General features: G+C 41.5%; 1 protein-coding gene across 2 annotated transcripts in view; it reads left to right on the top strand.

The window, feature by feature from the left end:
- ANKRD28 (ankyrin repeat domain 28) overlaps positions 1-22843 on the top strand; it is a 227536-nt gene that overhangs the window by 159583 nt on the left and 45110 nt on the right. For both annotated transcript variants that reach the window (XM_073630192.1, XM_073630191.1), the window contains exons 14-17: positions 836-976; positions 7755-7866; positions 19314-19340; positions 20304-20378. In XM_073630192.1, coding sequence (XP_073486293.1) covers positions 836-976; positions 7755-7866; positions 19314-19340; positions 20304-20378 — 355 coding nt within the window. The remainder of the gene's footprint in view (positions 1-835; positions 977-7754; positions 7867-19313; positions 19341-20303; positions 20379-22843) is intronic.

Raw genomic sequence — 22843 nt, 5'->3', positions numbered from 1 at the left:
TAGTTTTCATAATCCTATCTACGTAATCATATCCTAGCTCATAAACTCTATAAGCATAAACTTTTTTTTTTCTTTTTTATGCTGTTGGGGCTTGGAAGCTGTTTGAAAGTATTAACTGGGCCCTAGTTTTACAAGAATTGAAAACCACTGTACTGGAACGCTGTTAGGGCTCTTTGAAAAGTGAGCAGGTGCCAGACTAAAGCTGCTGGTTTTAGCCACAAGGATTGCTAATGATATGACAAGCCAAAATTGCTGTGGCTCTATTAGGTGCAGATTTGAATTGGATCTTTGTCAGTAGAATTATTAAATGCTGTATTATAGCAGCACGTGTAGCATTTTCTGTGCAGATGTGTAAAAAAAAATTGTAACGAATACTCTAAAAGAATGGTGGTCAACTTTCTTTATATAGGGGGTTTTAAATGCAGTTCTTAACAGAACAAGAGTTGCATATAATCAGTGAATGTAATTCTGCAGACATGCAACAGGAAATTCTTGCTATAAGAGATGATCAGACTATGAACTTTTCTTTGCACAAGAGAACCTAAAACTGGGAACATGCTTATAGGCGTTGGAGACCTGGGGAGATGCTTTAGGTGAAATAGGTTTGAGACACTACGTAGGACTGGAAGAGATCACTGCTATTGCAGGCAATAGGGAGATGCAGGTTAATGTTTGCAGAGACCTAGAGGGGGGGCTGCACAGCAGGTTCCAAAGGGGTCACAGGCTTCTATCGGGACTTGAAAACTTATCAAAGAAAGCTACATTTTTTTTTTTTTTTTCAGGTTTGCTAATCTTTAATTTTAACTGTGTATTCTTACTCTTTTATCATCTGTAGAACACCACTGCACTATGCTGCTGCCAACTGTAACTATCAGTGCCTGTTTGCACTTGTGGGATCTGGAGCCAGTGTTAATGACCTTGATGAGAGGGGCTGTTCCCCACTGCACTATGCAGCTGCATCAGATACAGATGGCAAGTAAGTTGTCTTCATGTTTTGTATGTTGAGTATTTCTGCTTGCATTACATTTTCCTGAAGTTATGGGTTTCACAAGACACATGCTATGTGCAGTGGAACTGAAGCATTTGTCTTTGACGAGAGAGAATGTGGCCTTTTAAGAAGGGTGTTCTGAACTTGTTCTCTATGCCAGTGCTGACTGTCACGCAGCTTGCTACCTCCACAAAGAATCACTTGTTTTCTCTCCATACCCAGCCTTTTTTTTTTTTTTTTGCAGTAATTTTCAGCCACACTGAGGCTATCTCTAATTAAAAAGGCAGCTCAATTCGCTTTTAATAAAAAAAGTTGTGTTTGCACAGTTCAATCTTTGTACTTGAATTTTTTAATTTTTTTTCCAGCCTTGATCTTTCATAGCGGGGGGAAAAAGACAACAGGTGCTAGTGATTTTTATTGTATAGGTTATAGAACGCCAACAGATTTCCCAGAGCTTTACAGCATGAAGGCAAACAGTACAGTTTTTGATACAACTCAATACAGGAGGAATTGGAGGGCCCTGCTCATTGGTGCTTACAATCTGAAAGGGAGGGTCAAGTAATACAAAGAGTAATAACTGTGGGGAATGAGCTGGTGGAGAAAATAAAAATATAGTTGTTGGATGTCGGCAGGATAGGCTTCTCTAAATAGAAGGGTTTTCAAGGATTGTCTATAAGTGGACAGAGTAGGAGATATGGAGTTCCAGAGGATGGAGAGGCTCAGGAGAAGTCCTGGACGTGAGCATGGGAGGAGATGTCCATGGAGTTAGAGAGCAGGTCTTGGAAGGATCAAAGAGAACTATTAGGTTAGTGATGTAGCTGGGGGCAGAGTTGTGCATGGCTTTGTAAGTTGTCATCAGTTGTTTCATGTCTATGTAGATCTTCACCTGCTGTGTAGCAGGTGCCCTGTACACAGATGGTGCTGGCAGGTGGCTGTAGTAACCTATATTGGCCTCCTGGCAAAAACTCCCAAGTGTTTGGCCAGCACCTTAAAGAAGTGAGTGTTTGTGAGAGGTCTGCCATTCCCTTTGTCACCAGAGGAAATCAAGCTGGCAGCAGGCTCCTATTGGTTGGTGAGAGGTGACAGATAGGAGGGTCTGCAGAAAGTCTAGTTAGCAGTCTGTGTTCTTTCTGTATTTGTAAGGGTTCAAACTCAGGAAGGCACAAATTGCCTTGGCGCAACAGGGTACAATCACATAGGGTCTGGCTGCACAGAAAGAGACAGACAAAATATTAAAGTTGAATAGGGTTCATTAGAAAGCCTTAATTCTTGTGTCTGTGTAACACATTTTAGTCCATGTCTATCTGCCAGACTCTGGGTTTATGGTCCAAGTTTGTTTATTGATCTCAATTTAATCCTCACTGACCATTTGGTTTGCCAACAAGTGCAAGATATGCCTGTTTCCTTACACGGTTTGTAGGAGAGAGATGGTTATATCTATTTTTTTATCTTATTTGTACAGTACAAGACAGGCTGAGTATTCATAGACCCTGGATTATAGGCTGGTACCTTTTTTAGGCAATTAGACACTGGCAAGCTTTTGCAAATGCACTCCTAGATAACCGTACCCCACTCAGTTTTTGCTATTGTACTATGGTGATGGACCCTTGGGGAAAAATCACTCTTGATTTAACTACTGTTATTTTAAGAATCTTGGATTAACTCTTCGTTGTCCTCTAATACAACAATAGAAATCGTGCATCTAGATTTGTGCAACCTCTGTAAAATCTTGAAAACTGTACCCATACCCCACAATGTGGGCTAGCCTGTAAAGTTGCTTTGGCACTAAATTCCGCATGAGCACTCAGATCAGCACTTTGTCCAATGCATGTAGTTAGCCAAAGGGTGCTTTATAGGCCAAGGCCTGTGGTCCATCTCTGTGGAACTAAGACCCTGCAGACCCCTTCAGGGGTATGCCCACCTTAATGGGTGGAAGCTGGACAAATAAGACAGGGTCACCCTGTATCTTTGACTATTACAGTAAAAAAGGGCTATGTTTTTAAAGTATTCGTCAGAAAGAAGGGGAACTTGGACAGGAGGGTCAGCATTTACTGAAACTGATTTCCTTTCCTCCAGCAGCAGCTGAATTCCAGCGGGAGGGATATGAGGAGAAGTCACCTTTCAGCTGCTGCAGGAGGAAGGGGGATTGGTTTCCTAAATACTGCTGCTCCACTTGACTTGCTGGCCAGCCTCTTGCATAAGGCTTTTTACCTTAAGGCATAGAACGCATTAAGGTAAATAAACTTTCTGCCTTTGGGACCAATTTAAGGTAAGTGGTGTTTTTTTTTTTAATCTTAATTGCACATGCAGATGTTGCTGGCCAGTCACTTAGTACAGCAATTAGCTTCCCTATGTAGATTTACACAGGAAGGAAGGCCCTTTTTCAAGTCCATTAAGGTGGTTGTAAACCTTGGACATAAAATATGAAAAAGCACATCCTTCTATACTGTGTACTTGTCTCTTGCTAAAGCTCTGAGTGTCAATGCTCTCTGCTGCCTGGTTCCTTTGTTATCAGCCTCTCAGTACTGCAGCTTTTCTGTCACCAAAAGTTAAAATGGCCTCAGGGAGTGAGCTGTAGCACAGCCTGTGACTGTTATCCACAACTGTACTGGTTTTTCATGATGTGTAAAAGAGGGCAGGGGTGTGTCTCTTCCCTCCCAATCACATCATGGGTTGGCAGTGGGCGCGGAAGGCGGTTACTCACCTGTACGTGATTGTGCCTGTAGCTGCCGCCCGCTCGCAGTATATTTATCATGAGCGATTGGCAGGTAGTTTAAAGGTTATTTTAACACACTGCATCTGCTTTGGTAGATTGGTTTCATTTTTATAGTGCTTTATAGCTGCATCTCTGACTGTATTGATGATCACTTTCTCTCAACAGTACTCCATAAATGGGTAGTACAGTATCTCTAGGTATATAATGTTCTATTTAACAACTGCTTTTATCATTCTAAATCTGGCAAAGACCGTTTTTTTTTTTTGTTTTTGTTTTTTGTTTTTTTTTGTCCAAGCTTTAGCAGGATTCACGCCTATGCGTTTTTAGTGCTTTTTGCATTTTGCAGATTTGCACTACAGAACGTGTTCCATAGGAAACCATGTTAAATGGACTGTGGTGCAAATCTGCAAAATGCAAAAAGCACTATAACTGTATAGGCGTGAATCCAGCCTAATACATGTTGGTTGCTGTGCAAGGATATTGTCAAATGTGATTCAGATTCTTGAACCATAGCACATTTCTGCCACCTGATGACCAATATGTATAATACAAGTTCTATATAAAAGGTATTTAGATTTGCAGCTTCATCTGTCAAAAAAGTTTTTTGGGTAGATCTGCAATTCAATTGATGATTTTCTCGTTCACTGAGGGACACCAGATGTCTTTTAAACTTTGGGTTATACTGCCACATATGGAAGAACTAGATCCATGGCAAACAAAACTATGCCAGCCCTGGGTAAGCTTCCTTATTACCAGCATTCCTCAGTTTTGTTGGTTTTTTTGTTTTTTTTTGTGTTCTTGCTAGTCCTAGGAGGGATGGAAGTGTTTTTCTGAGCCCTGCTGTTTTAAAATCCATCCTATTTATTTGCCAGCACTTTTTTTTTTTTTAATGCATCATTTGCTGGAGCTTTGGCTCTTCGGTTGCAGCTTTAGGTAGCACAGTTGTCAGCTTGGCTTTTGGAGTGCAGCATCCAAACCCCACTGTCCTGAAAATGACATTCAGGTGCTTTTCAATCGCCCTTCAGGTAGAATTTGGCTGTAGCACTTTCTAGATCTAGAGCCACTGCTGTTCCTGCTTCCAAAGAGTCATGTGGAACTTTGATCTTTAAATTGTTCTGCTGCCGACCATCTGACTCTCACCTGTTACCAGATTCCCAGTTTCACGAGTACCTGAGGCCTTGTCTCTTACCTTGAGCCTTTACGTTGCCTTATTACAACAAGGTCAAGACAGGTCTTTAGTTAATTTGTAGAGTCTGATCTCAGAGGTCACAAGCTCCTGTGTGTCCTTTCTGTTCTCTGTTGAATTTGGAAACCTCCCTAATAGATATTTGTCCTCTTCAAGCACTGACAAGCCTTACTGTCTGTTTAGTGGAGGTTTTATGTAGAACTGTTCCATTCCCATTCCAGTGATTCTCATTTCACCTCACTGGCCCAGGTGAGACAGCTGCTCAGCCAGATCACCAGGATCTTATGTCCCAAGGACTAATTTGGCATGCTTCACGATTGCTAGCTTTAGCAGCCTGGCAATTGAAGCACAGCTTCAGGGGTATGGGACATCGAGTCTGATTTTTTTCGATGCTAAAAGCTAGGAAGTCTTTCCCGCAAGGTCTATCATTGTAATTAATAGCATATTTCACTTTGTGTGTCTCAGAGCTTCTACCCCAGAAGTTTCTCTGTGGGAAGAGTCCTCTTCTTTCTGCAGATGGATTTTAGAGGTCAGGTTTATGCCCTTTCTTTTCTGTTTCAGAAGCCATTAGCCTTTTAAAACCTTTTGCACAGAAGGTCTCCCATGTAGCTCCCCCTGTCCATTCCCTTGTGACAGATTTGATTCTGGTCTTTTTTTTGTGCTCTGGAAACCACCACTGGAACCAGGTTACTATCCTCTTTATTCCCCAATAAGGTATTTTTTCTTTAGAGCAAACACTTTTGCAAGGGGATTGTGTGAACTGGCAGCTTGATCTTGCAAGGCACTCCACCCCTTAATTGTACTGCTTTTTGAAAGCCCCCAAGGTTAAAGACATCCAATATTTGTCAGTGGCAAGAAAGAAAATAGGATATTTTTTTTTCTCTCATTTAAAATCCTTTTCTTGGAGTTCATTTAGGGACACACACCCCACCCCTTTGTATTTATGACCATGCTTTTGGTACTGCTTTGCTACAAAACTGAGGCATGCTGGTAGTAGGAGGAGTTATTCTGGGCTGGCCTACAGTGTTTTTGTTTTTTTTCTTTTTGCCAGTGTCCAGTCCTTTTGTATATGGCAGTATAACCCGAAGCTTCAGGGCTTCCTGTGCCCCTCAATGGACTCCAAGAAAAACATTTTACAGTGAGTACAAAAGTACTATTTTTGCTTTTTAATATTATTTTTTTTTTTTTTTTTTTTTGGGTTTCCATAAATATTTTGACTAAATGCCAGTGTTTAGTAAACCGACAATATGTGCATAAGTGTCCATAATAGTCAAGCTGAAATAGCATTTGCATGCTCTGACACAAGTGGTCCTTAAAAGAATCGAAGCCTTTTACTGCCATAAAATCGAAAAACCCAATCCTTCCTGTGTTTTTCTAAAGACCCGTCAAGTTGTTTTTATTAGATGTACAGTTGCTTAGAATGTTTGTTTATTTAAAGGGAAAGGTTGCATTTTACTTTTAATGTTCACTATGTTTAATTGCCATGCAATGATAATGTGTACAGGGAAAAAATAGATCTGTTGAAAGCTTGTATTTTTCTGTAGATGTGTGACAACAGTTGCAATACTGTTCATTCTAACATTCTTCCTATAATGGACTGTAATGCGTCCACAGGGCTGCTAGAGCTAAATAGAAAAAAAAGCGCGCTTTTTTTTTTTTTTTTTTTATACAAACTAATCATTTTGTCTGTTCGTGAACCTGGGTAACTGCTAATATGCAAATTTGCCAATATTACTACACAACACGGCTAAAATAATGTTTCTTTGACACTTGAACTTCATTAGGGCTTACTGCAACCATGCAATGTCTGTACCCTCTTTCACTATTGCATCATTATAAAACACATGGAACTAAGGGCATACAGAAGTAAACCTCTTTAATTTTTTCCTGAATGAAACTTGCTCAGCCGGAATTTGGTACCTACAAGGATGTCTGGCACCTTCCCTAGTTGCTTTGGAGGTTGTGGGCAAGAAGGCTCAGTAAATCATATCTGATGGATATGCCCTAGGGTTAAAAAGTTTTGGATATATTTCTGGCAGCGTGGATGGCAGTCGCTAGGTCATGGAAGTTTTCATCTTAATTTGGATAATGACAAATGAAAAATAACTGCTATTTTGAATGATGAATTTGGTTTATTTGAAAAAAATAATAGAATCCCTGGATATAGTGGGGGAGATTTACTAAACAGGTGCACACAGAATCTGGTGCAGCTGTGCATAGTAACCAATTGGCTCCTAGCTACAGCTTGTTCAGTGAAGCTTTGGATATAAAGCCTAGCAGCTGATTGGTTACTATGCAGAGCTTTGCCAAATTCTGAGTGCACCAGCAGTATATCTCTAGTGCATAGATAACCCTTTTAGAAGGACGTGCAAGCTGGACAAAACAGATGAATCTGTAGCTTTTTAGAACGTCATCGTGCATCTCACTTTTCGTCTCTTATTCCCCCCTTTTCCCCCTTCCTTTTCTTCAAATATATTTGATTGCAAGTTCTTAGGCTGACTATTGATTTTGACTGCAAAATCTGAGTAGTCTGTGGAAAGGGAAAACCATTACCGACGGTTGGAAAGGGAGTTCATCAGCAATCAGCTCTTAACAATTTTTGTAAACCCACTGGAAATATTTTTCTTGTTCATTACCTCCATATATTATCTTTAAATGTATGGCAATATTAAAAACTTTAAAAAAATTATTCTAAAAAACTTGCTCAGCCAATTTGTTTTTATTGTTTTGTTTTGTTCCACGTCTATGACAACTATACCCATGTTTACTTCATTAGCAGAGGTGTTTGTTAGTTTTTATAAAGATGTAGTAGTATTTCTGAAACAAGAGTATCCTCTCTTGAATAACTTATTTTTATTTTATAGGTGCCTGGAATACTTATTAAGAAATGATGCAAACCCAGGGATCAGGGATAAACAAGGGTACAACGCAATTCATTATGCAGCAGCTTATGGACATCGTTTATGCCTAGAACTGGTAGGTAGAAGTCTAAAACATAATTTGTTGGGGGGGGGGAGGGAATGAGACTTACTAATACATACACATTGGAGCTAATTCACTGAAACTTGGGCAGACATCTGGAGCAGCTGTGCATTGTGACCATTCGGCTTTCATATTCAACTTGCTCAGGTAAACTTTGGCTGCTTGCCATGCACAGCAGCCCCAGATTCTGGCTGCTCCAGTCTTCGTAAATTTAATCCAATGTGTAAGTGTGATAGTTTCATTTCTTTACTTTCTTCATATTGGGGTGTGTATCTGTCATGTTTTAATGTGGTTCAAACCTGTGTAGATCTGTGAAGTATAGAATACAATAATAGAATACAGGAATGAAGATCAGTGTGACCATAGGCATGGGAATTACTTGAACATATTGGGCATTTTCTGAGAATGGAAAAGTGATGACTACACAGTCTAAACCAATGTAATATACTGTGACCTTATTTGTTTTATGGGATCAGCATAACACCATTTTTATGACCATGCAAACAATTATTCAGGCAGTTCAATATATGATTCAAAATTTCACCTATAGTATTAAACTATAGACTTTTGGTGTGCGGGTACCTTTAGTGCAAAACTACTAGCAGCATTTTTAAGAAGACATACTATTAAAATTGTCATTTGAAGTAAGGGCCTTGTACATTTATATTCTGTTTGTAAAAGTAGACCTAGCTGATATAACTTCCAGCCCTCTTCCCATCCAAGTATCCATTTAACACTGCCCGATGCAAACATACTAGCCATCAGAGTCTTTAAGCACTGAATTTTTAATACACGTGGGTGCTCAGAGACTTAGATTTATTTATTTTTTTCTTAAACAAAAATCACATTATTTATCTCACCAATGTTGTTTTTTTTTAATTGCTCTTGGATTTCCATGAGCTTCTGAAAACGACTTCATGATCTAATAAATGGCTGCATGACAGCTCTTTAATCTAAAATGCAGAAGTGTGAATATGTCCCTTAGGTAAGATTGAACTAGTGCTGGTGCAGGAGTGTAGCAACTTACTATTGAGGCAACCTCTTCTCTTTTTGTGTGTGTGTGGTTTTACATCAGAAAACACCGTCCGTAAGGCAGTGTATGTAAACCATGCCTAAACATGCTTCACCCACAAATGTGGGCTTGTAATTTTAGTGTTTATGGCAGGTAGACCCTCTGGTCCACATTGATTTTCCACTTTGATCGATAATCTACATTGACATTCATTAATTTCTGTATTTTAATTGTTGACTCGTTCTGGCTATTTTTACATCTTGACATTGGGTCAAAGTGAGCAAAGCAGGGAGTTCAAGGTCAGAATATCCCTGACCTGATGTTTAAGCAGAATTGTGCTGGAATCCTGGAAATCCATTTTCGTAATAACCTGATTCAGAGGTATCCTAGGGATGGAACCAGTCTAAGGGACTTGGTCGTGAAGGTGCAAACTTCCCATCCATTCTCAAACTATTGCTGTTTGCCCTATAACTGCTAGGGTGGATCAAAAAGGTTCAGGGGTGACTGATGAGGGTTTAGTTGGTCAACACAACAGCAAGGCTTACCTCAATCATCAGGGTGGCACTAAAAGCCTTTGGGCCCTTCCAGAAGTTAATTTAATTATGGCTTGTCTGAAAAGGCACGTTCCAGTTTTGTCCACAGTACTCATTCCCAAAGTAGACAGTTAGCAGGTAGACTTTTTTCTTATTCATTAGTATCTAGATGTGGGAGGAATGATCTCTTTACTCCGAGATGTTCCAAGACATTTGTGACTTCTGGGCAACATCAGCCGTAGATCTGTTTGGCATCCTGGTTCAACAAGGTGAATAAGTTTGTGGCCAGGATCTGGGATCTAAAGGCCTTTGCAGTCGATGCTCTGGTTACCTATGGGATCAATCTTTTTTTTGCACAGGTTAGTCAGCATAGGTGTTAGGAAGGGACATCTTTAAGACTGATTAGGTTGATGCTCGAATTCTACTTTAAAAGAGTCTGTGTCTTAGTGGTGGCAAGCTGCCAGCTCCCCCTCCCCCCTACCAAATATCTGCGATATTTCAAACTTGACAGAACATAATACTAAAATGTTTTTAATTGTTTTAGTCTTGCAAATACTAAAAAAAAATCCAAATGAGCAAAAGGGGGATTTTTTGTACTTGTAAAATAAGTGCCAAAAATACATCCTTGAGAATTAGACCAGTTAGCCTAACATCAATAGTATGCAAGCTCTTGGAGGGGATAAGGGACTGTATACAAGATTTTACGAATGAGAAAGCTATCGTTAGCAGTAATCAGCATGGATTCATGAAAAATCGTTTTTGCCAAACCGATCTATTAACCTTTTATGAGGAGGTGAGTTGCCATCTAGATAAAGGAAGGCTTGTAGATGTGTATCTGGATTTTACAAAAGCATTTGATGCAGTTCCCCATAAACGTTTACTGTACAAAATAAGGTCTGTTGGCATGGACCATAGGGGTGAGTACATGGATTAAAAACTGGCTACAAGGGACGATTTCAGAGGGTGGTGATAAATGGGGGGTAGTGGAGTCCCCCAGGGTTCTGTGCTGGCTATTTTAATTCATAAACGACCTGGAGAATGGGGTAAACCATTTAATCTCTGTATTTGCGGACAATACTAAGCTAAGCAGGGCAATAACTTCTCCGCAGGATGTGGAAACCTTGCAAAAAGATCTGAACAAATTAATGGGGTGGCAACTACATGACAAATGAGGTTTAATGTAGAAATATGTAAAATAATGCATTTGTGGTGGCAAAAATCTGAATGCAATCTATTCACTGGGGGGAGAACCTCTGGGGGAATCTAGGATGGAAAAGGACCTGGGGGTCCTAGTAGATGATAGGCTCAGCAATGGCATGCAATACCAAGCTGCTGCTGACAAAGCAAACAGAATATTGGCATGCATTAAAAAGGGAATCAACTCCAGAGATAAAACGATAATTCTCCCACTCTACAAGACTCTGGCCCAGCCGCACCTAGAGTATGCTGTCCAGTTCTGGGCACCAGTCCTCAGGAAGGATGTCCTGGAAATGGAGAGAGTACAAAGAAGGGCAATAGAGCTAATAAAGGGTCCGGAGGATATTTGTTATGAGGAAAGGTTGCGAGCACTGAACTTATTCTCTCTGGAGAAGAGGCGCTTGAGAGGGGGATATGATTTCAGTTTACAAATACCATACTGGTGACCCCACAATAGGAATAAAATTTTTTCGTGGAAGGGAGTTTAACAAGACTCGTGGCCACTCATTAAAATTAGAAGAAAAGAGGTTTAACCTTAAGCTACGTAGAGGGTTCTTTACTGTAAAAGCAGCAAAGATGTGGAATTCTTTTCCACAGGCGGTGGTCTCAGCGGGGGGCATCGGTAGTTTCAAAAAAAGATTAGATAAGCACCTGAACGACCACAACATACATGGATATATAATGACATATAATCACACATAGGTTGGACTTGGTGGACTTTGTCTTTTTTTTCAACCTCACTTACTATGTAACTGTTATCTGTTTGTTTTTTTTTGTAGGTTGGTTTGTACTATAATCCCAAACCTATCAATTGGGGTTCACCCAAGCTTGAGTCATTAAATAATGGCACACATTATTTTACCTCTAAAAAAAAATAAATAAATATCATGGTATCTAGCTAAAAGTGTAAAACTGGAGGTTTCAGTCAGGAAAATCATAGCAGGTGAAAATATGGATATGTAAGTGCAAACACGGACTGGGAGAACTGCTAGTTTGAATAGACAGTGTTTTGACTTTATAACATAGATTGATGCGCTCTGATACAAAGTTCAATCAACGTGAGAAAAGAATTTTTTGTGCTAAAAAACCAAAGTGAAAAAAATTGCTACCAAATTGCTAAAAAATCGCATATACATAAAATCGCAAATATATGAAAAAATCGCAAATATTTAAAAGCTGTGTTCCTCCAGTTATACAAATCCACTGGAAGTGGTGCAATATCTCCCAAGTAAACTAAGCAACAATTGTGTATAGATATACTAAAAATGCGTTTGCAAATAGTAATCAATCCAATTTAGTGCCAATAAATAAACAAATTAGATACATTCCCTGTGATAAGTGTTGAATCCTCCGTAATAAAAAATAAACAAATGATATGCTTATAAAGGTGCAATACATATACAATTGATGAGTATAAATAGTGCCAATAGAATCTGATTAAATATAGATGATTAAATTCATGAGATAGGATAAGTACCAGGCGACAGCTCAATCCCCAGCAATCTGGGACATCTGGACTCCTGCAGCACTTATCTGTTCACCCTCTGAGCTATTTCTTCCACAGCCACAATGAATGGTAATGTTCTCAGTATCAAGTGGTTTTATGTAAAATAAACAAAGAGAGAAAACATTGCGCAATATTGTTACAATAAAAGTTCACAGGCAAAACAGCACAGTGATAAACTCACGTGTGCCTGACTTGTTTTAGGCATGCAGATAAGCAGATAGGCAGATCTCAGCTGGCTTGTAAGGACAAGGCTTGCTGCGCAAGCTGCTGCTGCTTGATACAATGAATTCAGCAGACTGTGTCCTAAGCTCCTCCCACGCGTTACATCACTGACACGTGACTTTCTCAAGGCACACGTGAGTTTATCACTGTGCTGTTTTGCCTGTGAACTTTTATTGTAACAATATTGCGCAATGTTTTCTCTCTTTGTTTATTTTACATAAAACCACTTGATACTGAGAAAATTACCATTCATTGTGGCTGTGGAAGAAATGGCTCAGAGGGTGAACAGATAAGTGCTGCAGGAGTCCAGATGTCCCAGATTGCTAGGGATTGAGCTGTCGCCTGTTACTTATCCTATCTCATGAATTTAATCATCTATATTTCTTTCTCGAACATCACGGGACACAGAGCCACAGTAATTACTGATGGGTTATATAGGTATCACTGGTGATTGGACGCTGGCACACCCTATCAGGAAGTTCAACCCCCTATATAATCCCTCCCCCTTGCAGGGATACCTCAGTTTTTACGCCAGTGTCTTAGGTGATGGACGTGTAAAGATGTCCTGTGCTGAGCTCCAAAGGGAATATCCTAAGATCCTATACTGGGGCAAGCCAGGCGAACCGGATCCATTCAAAGTGTCTTTTCATGGCCGAATTGAATGGTACCCGGGCCTCGTGTCCGAAGAAACGAGGTTTTACCCGTATTGCTTCTCTTTTTAGAGAGCTGGACCCCGCAGATCAGAAAATGGCTTTAAACTTCCTAATTTCTGGCGAGGTGCTTTACGGTCCCAGAACTGTTGGATCCCCCTACTGATGGGGGCCCCAGTCTCTGACGGTTTTTTCAAACGGAGCCCACCGTGAGAGGTGAAGATTGGGTCTGTGTAAACAGCACCCTGCGGCTGGTTAAGGTAAGAGGAGATTCAACAGAATTTTTGAGTTCTAGTGGCTTTTCTCCTTTAAGGTAAATGCATGCTATGCCTATTGTGACCACCGGGGGCTGCCAAGAGCACAAACCTACACATGCTGACTGACTGTCTCAGGTGTTCAGTGCTGATTATGTCCCAGCATCTCAAAGCAGGCTGCAAGCAGGTAAGGTGGAAAGGGGGATTTCTCATGTTTGAATGTTCCCCCCAGGCTAGAGAGGGGCCACAGGGGTCTAGAAAGTGGTTATACGACCCGGGCTCTGCGGCCTAATGGCCACCATCTCTGAAGATAGCCATTCAGGCAGATCTTGTTATCAGCCTCCCTCCTCCCCCCCCCATCCCCAGCCTTTCTCCAGAAGCATGACAGGAGAGTCGGCAGTGCGGGAAGCGCTCGTTTTTTTCAAAACTCGAGGGGGGGGGGGGGCAGTAGAGGAGGGGGCGGGACGTCAGCACAGAGTGTTTAGACTCCCACTCAGGCCAGCTGCAGGCTATTAAAGGCACTCTGTACAGGTGCACTCAGCCTTCTGAGAGACACAGAGCTGACGGTCGCATGTAAGGTGGGACACAGGCATTCTCCTAGGCAGCATTTACTGAAGTAACACCAGACTGAGCATTGGGTAGCAAGGCTTTTAGCCAGACTACATCGCTCAGCGGGCAGTGTTCATTTGTATACCTCACACCTTGTTGCTTTGCACTATGGGTAGAAGAGGTTCAAGCACCCCAGGAACCAGAGACACTAGGGGATCTCGTTCAGGTTCTGAGGGCCCCCTGTCGGCAGCATCCTCCCCCCCCCTAAAGATGGGCCAGGGACGGCTAGCCAGGGAGAGCCATCGGGGTCAGGGGCTACACCTGCTTCTGGCACTTCAGCCCCTGTATATATTACACAAGAGGTTTTTTCCTCAACCATTAATGGTCTAGAGGAAAGATTAATGGCCGTGATTACGTCTTCACTCAGTGGAAGAAAACGCACTAGGCTTTCCTCTGTTCCCCAAGACCCTCAGACAGAGGAGCTCTGGGATAAAGGAGATGAATCCCTTTCAGAGGATCGGGATGGGATGGATGATTCCTCTTCGGAGGATTCAGGTGGAGAGGGACCCTCTGCGACTTCCCAAGAGGAGAAAGTCTTAGTGCAGATCCTCACTGGATTGGTCCGCTGCACATTTAAGTTGCCCATACCTGAAACTGCTAAAGAATCCTCTTCTGCTTTGGGGTCACTGAAACCTTTCCAAGCAGCACATGCTTTTCCTGTTCATACTTTACTTGAAAAGCTTATTTATTCTGAGTGGGATCACCCAGACAAACGTTTTTTTCCGCCGGGAAAGTTTTCAACACTTTATCCGATGGAAGAAAAGTTTATTAAAATGTGGGGAATACCGGCTATTGATGCCGCCATTTCCTCCGTAAATAATAGCCTGACTTGTCCTGTAGACAATGCTCAGATGCTCAGGGATCCTGTAGATAAAAGGATGGAATCCCTATTGAAGGATGTTTTCTCCTTAGCAGGATCAGTGGCCCAACCTGCAGTAGCAGCGATTGGAGTCTGTCAATACTTAAGAGACCATGTTAAGCAGGTCATCAAAGTATTACCTGAACAGCAGGCCCAGGGGTTTGCTAACCTTCCAGCGGCCTTATGCTTTGTGGTTGACGCCATTAGAGATTCTATCGTGCAAACCACCCGTCTTTCACTGGGGTTGGTGCATATACGTAGAATCCTATGGTTGAAAAATTGGTCAGCCGAAGCACCATGTAAGAAGCTACTGGCTGGGTTTCCATTTCGTGGTGCAAGGTTGTTTGGAGAGGACTTGGATAACTATATCAAGAGAATCTCTTGTGGGAAAAGCACTCTCTTACCTGTCAAGAAGAAGAGTAAGCGTCCCTCTTTCAAACGGACTCTTTCCCCAGCGCCGGGGGCTTCAGCCTCCAGGCAGTCTCGACGGCCGCCTCCATCGGGGTCCAGAGACAAGAGTCAACCCCAGGGACAAAAGAAGTCCTGGGGAAAGAAGCCTACTAGGCAAAACACTAAGACCTCTGCATGAGGGGGCACCCCCGCTCACTCGAGTGGGGGAAAGACTGCGACAGTTCTCAGAGCTCTGGCACGAGGACTTCCAGGACAGATGGGTAGTCTCCACGGTAACCTTAGGGTACAAGCTGGAGTTTCAGGAATTCCCTTCTCCTCGGTTCCTCAGATCAAATGTTCCCAGAGACCCAGAGAAGAAGCAGTCGCTCCTTCTAGCGTTAGAGCGACTTTTGTCGCAGGAGGTCATTATGATAGTTCCCGCAAAGGACCAGGGATTGGGCTTCTATTCCAACCTTTTTACGGTCCAAAAGCCAAATGGGGATGTCAGGCCCATTTTGGACTTAAGGGATCTGAACCGATTCCTAAGGATTCAATCCTTCCGCATGGAATCAATTCGAACAGTAGTTCCCACCCTGCAGGGAGGAGAATTTGTGGCATCAATAGACATCAGAGATGCATATCTGCATGTGCCCATTTTTCCTGCTCATCAGAAGTTTCTGCGCTTCGAGGTAGGAGGGCGCCATTTCCAGTTTGTGGCTCTGCCTTTTGGGATAGCCACTGCACCTCGAGTGTTCACAAAGATCTTGGCTCCTCCTCTGGCCAGATTAAGGGCTCAGGGTATAGCTGTCATAGCATACCTAGACGACCTGCTCTTGATAGACCGGTCGGTAGCCTCTTTGAATGGAAACTTGAGGACCACGGTCAGGTATCTAGAACACCTGGGTTGGATCCTCAACTTGGAAAAGTCTTTCCTAAAACCAGTAAGAAGACTGGAGTATTTAGGTCTGATTATAGATACAAGCCAGGAGAAAATATTTCTACCCCAGGCAAAGATCACTGCTTTGAGAGAGCTGATTCTGACAGTAAGGACCAAGAAGGGTCCCTCAGTCCGCCTTTGTATGAGGCTACTAGGGAAGATGGTGTCTTCATTCGAAGCAGTTCCCTATGCTCAGTTTCACTCAAGAATGCTGCAACACAGTATTCTGTCGACCTGGAACAAGAAGGTTCAGGCATTAGACTTTCCGATGCACCTGTCGCATGCGGTGCGTCAGAGCCTCAATTGGTGGCTCATACCCGAAAACCTGCAGAAGGGGAAATCCTTTCTACCGGTTACCTGGACGGTGGTAACAACAGATGCCAGTCTGTCAGGTTGGGGAGCAGTTCTGGAACAGGCTGCGGTCCAAGGGGTATGGTCCAAGACAGAGAGGACCTTACCCATCAACATTCTGGAGATCCGGGCGATACATCTAGCTCTAAAAGCCTGGACTATCAGGCTACAGGGTTGTCCGGTCAGGATCCAGTCCGACAATGCCACAGCAGTGGCTTATGTCAATCATCAGGGAGGCACCCGGAGCCGAGCTGCTCAAAAAGAGGTGAACCAGATCTTAGTCTGGGCAGAGATGCATGTGCCATGCATATCGGCAGTTTTCATCCCGGGAATAGAGAATTGGCAGGCGGACTATCTAAGTCACCAGCAGTTACTTCCAGGGGAATGGTCTCTGCATCCCGATGTCTTTTGGGCCATATGCCAAAGATGGGGGGTTCCAGATGTAGATCTCTTTGCATCCCGATTCAACAAAAAGATAGACAGATTTGTGGCAAGGACAAAAGATCCTCTTGCATGCGGGACGGATGCGTTGGTGATTCCGTGGCATCGGTTCTCACTGATTTACGCATTCCCGCCTATTCTGCTACTACCACGACTCCTTCGCAGGATCAGGCAGGAAAGGAAGTCGGTACTTCTGGTGGCCCCCGCTTGGCCCAGAAGGACTTGGTATGCAGAAATAGTAAGGATGACGGTGGGTTCCCCGTGGACCCTACCGGTACACCCAGACCTGTTATCTCAGGGTCCAGTGTTCCATCCTGCCTTGCAAACGCTAAATTTGACGGTTTGGCTATTGAGACCCACGTTCTGAAGAGTCGTGGGCTCTCAGGTCCTGTCATATCTACCTTGATTAATGCAAGGAAGCCAGCTTCCAGGATGATTTATCATAGAGTCTGGAAGGCTTATATAACCTGGTGTGAATCCAGAGGTTGGCATCCCAGGAAATATGTCATAGGTAGAATCCTTGATTTTCTACAGATGGGATTAGAGATGAAGCTGGCCTTGAGTACCATCAAGGGCCAGGTTTCTGCTTTATCAGTATGATTTCAGCGGCCACTTGCTTCGCATTCTTTGGTCTGAAACTTTATGCAGGGGGTGATGCGTTTTAATCCTCCGGTTAAAGCGCCCCTAAACCCCTGGGACTTGAATTTGGTCCTGGCTGTGTTACAGAAACAGCCTTTTGAACCAATAAGTCAGATTCCTTTGGTCTTGTTGACAAGGAAATTAATTTTTCTGGTGGCCATCTCTTCTGCTAGAAGAGTATCAGAATTAGCTCTTTCCTGTAAGGAGCCTTATTTGATTATACACGAGGATAGAGTGGTACTACGCCCTCATCCTAGTTTTTTACCTAAGGTGGTTTCTGATTTTCATTTAAACCAAGACATTGTTCTACCTTCCTTTTTTCCAGATCCCTGTTCTCCGGAAGAGAGATCTCTACATTCGTTGGATGTAGTAAGAGCAGTTAAGGCCTATCTAGGGGCAACTACTCAGATCCGCAAGACGGATGTTTTGTTTGTGCTGCCAGAGGGCCCCAATAGAGGACAGGCAGCGTCAAAAGCTACCATTTCTAAATGGATTCGACAGTTGATCATTCAAGCTTACGGTTTGAAACAGAAGATTCCTCCGTTTCAGATCAGGGCACATTCCACAAGGGCTATTGGTGCTTCTTGGGCAGTGCATCACCGGGCCTCTATGGCTCAAATCTGCAAGGCCGCAACCTGGTCTTCAGTTCATACATTCACCAGATTCTATCAGGTGGATGTGAGAAGGCATGAGGATATCGCCTTTGGGCGTAGTGTGCTGCAGGCAGCGGTACAGGGTCCTCAGGTCTGATTGCACCCTACTTGGTCGTGGTTCCCCCCCCCTCAGGTAGCATTGCTCTGGGACATCCCATCAGTAATTACTGTGGCTCTGTGTCTCGTGATGTTCGAGAAAGAAAATAGGATTTTTTAAAACAGCTTACCTGTAAAATCCTTTTCTTTCGAAGGACATCACGGGACACAGAGGTCCCGCCCCTCTTCTAATACACTATATTGCTTGGCTACAAAACTGAGGTATCCCTGCAAGGGGGAGGGATTATATAGGGGGTTGAACTTCCTGATAGGGTGTGCCAGTGTCCAATCACCAGTGATACCTATATAACCCATCAGTAATTACTGTGGCTCTGTGTCCCGTGATGTCCTTCGAAAGAAAAGGATTTTACAGGTAAGCTGTTTTAAAAAATCCTATTTTAATCAGATTCTATTGGCACTATTTATTTATACTCATCAATTATATATGTATTGCACCTTTATAAGCATATCATTTTGTTTATTTTTTATTACGGAGGATTCAACACTTCTCACAGGGAATGTATCTAATTTGTTTATTTATTGGCACTAATTTGGATTGATTACTATTTGCAAACGCATTTTTAGTATATCTGTACACAATTGTTGCTTAGTTTACTTGGGAGATATCGCACCACTTCCAGTGGATTTGTATAACTGGAGGAACACAGTTTTTAAATATTTGCGATTTTTTCATATATTTGCGATTTTATGTATATGCGATTTTTTTTTTTTTTTTTTTTTTTTTTTTTTTTTTTTTTTTTGCGATTTGGTAGCAATTTTTTTCACATTGGTTTTTTAGCACAAAAAATTCTTTTCTCACGTTGATTGAACTTTGTATCAGAGTGCATCAATCTATGTTATATGTTTTTAATTTTTAGGGGATTCTGACCACTATATAATTGATAGCAGCTTGATATCATTGTCAATCTAACAATTTTTATTTAATTGCACGTGCATTCACATACATTTGATTTACACTTATTTGATTGTATATGTCACGCTAGAACATTATTGCGCTTGGTGCTTTTGTTTATTTAGTGTTTTGACTTTGCTTGATCTCTTTTTAAAGTGTTAACAATTTTTTATTATAGGTCGCTAGAGAAACACCTCTAGATGTTGTAAGTAACATATTTCCAAGATGACAGGCATGAATGTCATTCTATAGTTCTGAACTTGTGTATATTGTTTTTTAGTGTGTGTTTTTTTTTTTTTTTTTTTTTTTTTTCTCTCCTGAACTCTGAAAACTGGAGCAAAGTGCCCATTGCAAGTTGTCACTATCCTGTAAAATGTATGAATCCTGATAGCTTGGGGTTTAGCTTTGACCTTCACTTTTGTTTCTTTAAATCGGTAAGAATGAATAACATTGAGAATTTTTGTAATGCTTAGCATCCTAGACAGTGACATATGATGGTTGCAAAGCAAACTGTCCAAAGCCAAATGTTAGAACTTTCTAACTGCAAGTACAATGAGGAAAACTGGGTTCAGTCCTCCTTTAGCTATTTAATGCATGGCTCTGATTGTCCCCTATCCTGGAGATGGCCATGCCAGGCTGAGAGCCGAGCATTTTAGGTTGGCTTCTTGTGGCAGCACATTTTATTTATATATATTATATTATATTATATTATATATATATATATATATATATATATATATATATATATATATATATATATATATATATATATATATATATATATAAAAAATCTCTATTTATTTCAGGTACTTTATATAGCGCCGTCAATTTACGCAGCACTTTACATATACATTGTACATTCACATCAGTCCCTACCCTCAAGGAGCTTACAATCTAAGGTCCCTAACTCACATTTATACGTACTAGGGACAATTTAGACAGGATTCAATTAACCTACCAGCATGTGTGTATATGTATGTGTGTGTGTATGTGTGTATATATATATATATATATATATATATATATATATATATATATATATATTCTATTTTAACTATAGTAAGAACAGCAAAAGTGGACTTTTGTGATCTGAAGTTGGCTTAGGTCTAATAGACAGTTGTTACACTACGAAGAAGTAAAAGGACCACTGTTTTTGTTTTTATTACAGCTTATGGAAACATCAGGTACAGACATGCTGAATGATGCAGATACCCGTGCTCCAATAAGTCCATTGCACTTAGCGGTAAGAACTTTAATTTTTAGATGATTAAAGACTTGGCAAAATTTATCTACAACGCACTGATAATTGGTGAGTGTGGTGATTCTTCTCAATATGTTCTTTCCAGTTTGCCAGATCTATAGAGAATTTTATATATATATATATATATATATTTTTTTTTTTTTATTCTGGCAATGGAGACTCATAATTGGCAATGTTCTTTGCTGAGTGATTCTCTTGGTAAAAGAGAACACAAGTACAGAGTTCCTGTGAGTTATCTTTTAATGAATGATGATCTGTAAAGGTATTGCTACTGTAACTGGACATTAACAGGCAACAGCAGTTTTGCAGCATGTGACAAACAGGGTAAATCTACTTGTCTAAATGTATAAAATTTTAGTCTCAGACCAGCACAAGCACGCATCAAATAAAAGTGAGAGAAGAGTCAGAACATGTTCTCTGTGCTTTTTGAGTCAATATTGAAGCCACTGGATCAGCATGACAGCCAAGCAAAAGGCACTTTCAGAAGGCGAAGTGAGCCTCCAAATTTCTCTTATGACAGTTGTCCTTGTGTGTGGTCAGACATTCATGCACAATCCAACCATCTGCAGAAGAATGGCAGAGCGAGGCACAAAACATTGATTTTAAATATCGTATTTATTGGCGTATAACACGCACTTTTTTCCCCTGAAAATCGGGGGCAAATCAGGGGTGCGTGTTATACACCAGCATACCTCGGGGGTGCCGCCGGAATTCCCTGAGCTGTCATCTCCTCTTCACTCTGCTTCTCGGCTCTCACGTCACACATACACAGTCCCACCTCCGCCACCAGCATTAGACCAGTGTTCTGCCTATCACAGGAGCTGGTCCAATGGCGGAGGTGGGACTGTGTGTGTGACGTCAGAACCCTCTGGAGAGGAGATGACGGCTCAGTGATTTCCTGATTCAGGATGCAAATTATGAGAGATGGTGAGGCGATAAACTAACTAAAATTAGTTTAAAGAAACACCATTAATCAGGCTGCATTGAGAACTTTATTTAGGCTGCATTGAGAACTTTATTTAGGCTGCATTGAGAACTTTATTTAGGCTGCATTGAGAACTTTATTTAGGCTGCATTGAGAACTTTATTTAGGCTGCATTGAGAACTTTATTTAGGCTGCATTGAGAACTTTATTTAGGCTGCATTGAGGACATTAATCAGGCTGCATTGAGGACATTAATCAGGCTGCATTGAGGACATTAATCAGGCTGCATTGAGGACATTAATCAGGCTGCATTGAGGACATTAATCAGGCTGCATTGAGGACATTAATCAGGCTGCATTGAGGACATTAATCAGGCTGCATTGAGGACATTAATCAGGCTGCATTGAGGACATTAATCAGGCTGCATTGAGGACATTAATCAGGCTGCATTGAGGACATTAATCAGGCTGCATTGAGGACATTAATCAGGCTGCATTGAGGACATTAATCAGGCTGCATTGAGGACATTAATCAGACTGCATTGAGGACATTAATCAGACTGCATTGAGGACATTAATCAGACTGCATTGAGGACATTAATCAGACTGCATTGAGGACATTAATCAGACTGCATTGAGGACATTAATCAGACTGCATTGAGGACATTAATCAGACTGCATTGAGGACATTAATCAGACTGCATTGAGGACATTAATCAGACTGCATTGAGGACATTAATCAGACTGCATTGAGGACATTAATCAGACTGCATTGAGGACATTAATCAGACTGCATTGAGGACATTAATCAGACTGCATTGAGGACATTAATCAGACTGCATTGAGGACATTAATCAGACTGCATTGAGGACATTAATCAGACTGCATTGAGGACATTAATCAGACTGCATTGAGGACATTAATCAGACTGCATTGAGGACATTAATCAGACTGCATTGAGGACATTAATCAGACTGCATTGAGGACATTAATCAGACTGCATTGAGGACATTAATCAGACTGCATTGAGGACATTAATCAGACTGCATTGAGGACATTAATCAGACTGCATTGAGGACATTAATCAGACTGCATTGAGGACATTAATCAGACTGCATTGAGGACATTGATGGGAACTGACCCTTAATTTCCTCCAAAGTTGTTTACTTTAAAAATAGTTTTTTTCCTGAAACCTCCCTCCTAAAATTAGGGTGCGTGTTATACGACTGTGCATGTTATACGCCGATAAATACGGTAACTATTGGCAGTAAATGTACGCACTTTTATGAAGCCCTTGACTTCTACGGACACATGCCCACTGTAGCATTGCGTACTATATATATATAATACACATACACACACTGCTCAGTGGGCAGTAACAAATTCTATTCCATTTACACATTCTGCCTGCGATTCCAAATCTTGTGGCAATCGGTGCACAACATGCGTTTGGGGTGCCACTTAGAATGAATGTCACCCAAACAGTGTGATTTTGCTGTGCAGCAGAATCACGTTGCAATCGC

The sequence above is a fragment of the Aquarana catesbeiana genome, linkage group LG05 (genome assembly GCF_042186555.1).
Source record: "Aquarana catesbeiana isolate 2022-GZ linkage group LG05, ASM4218655v1, whole genome shotgun sequence".
NCBI classification, from domain to species: Eukaryota; Metazoa; Chordata; class Amphibia; order Anura; family Ranidae; genus Aquarana; species Aquarana catesbeiana.
This window is presented reverse-complemented; position numbering and strand designations above follow the sequence as displayed.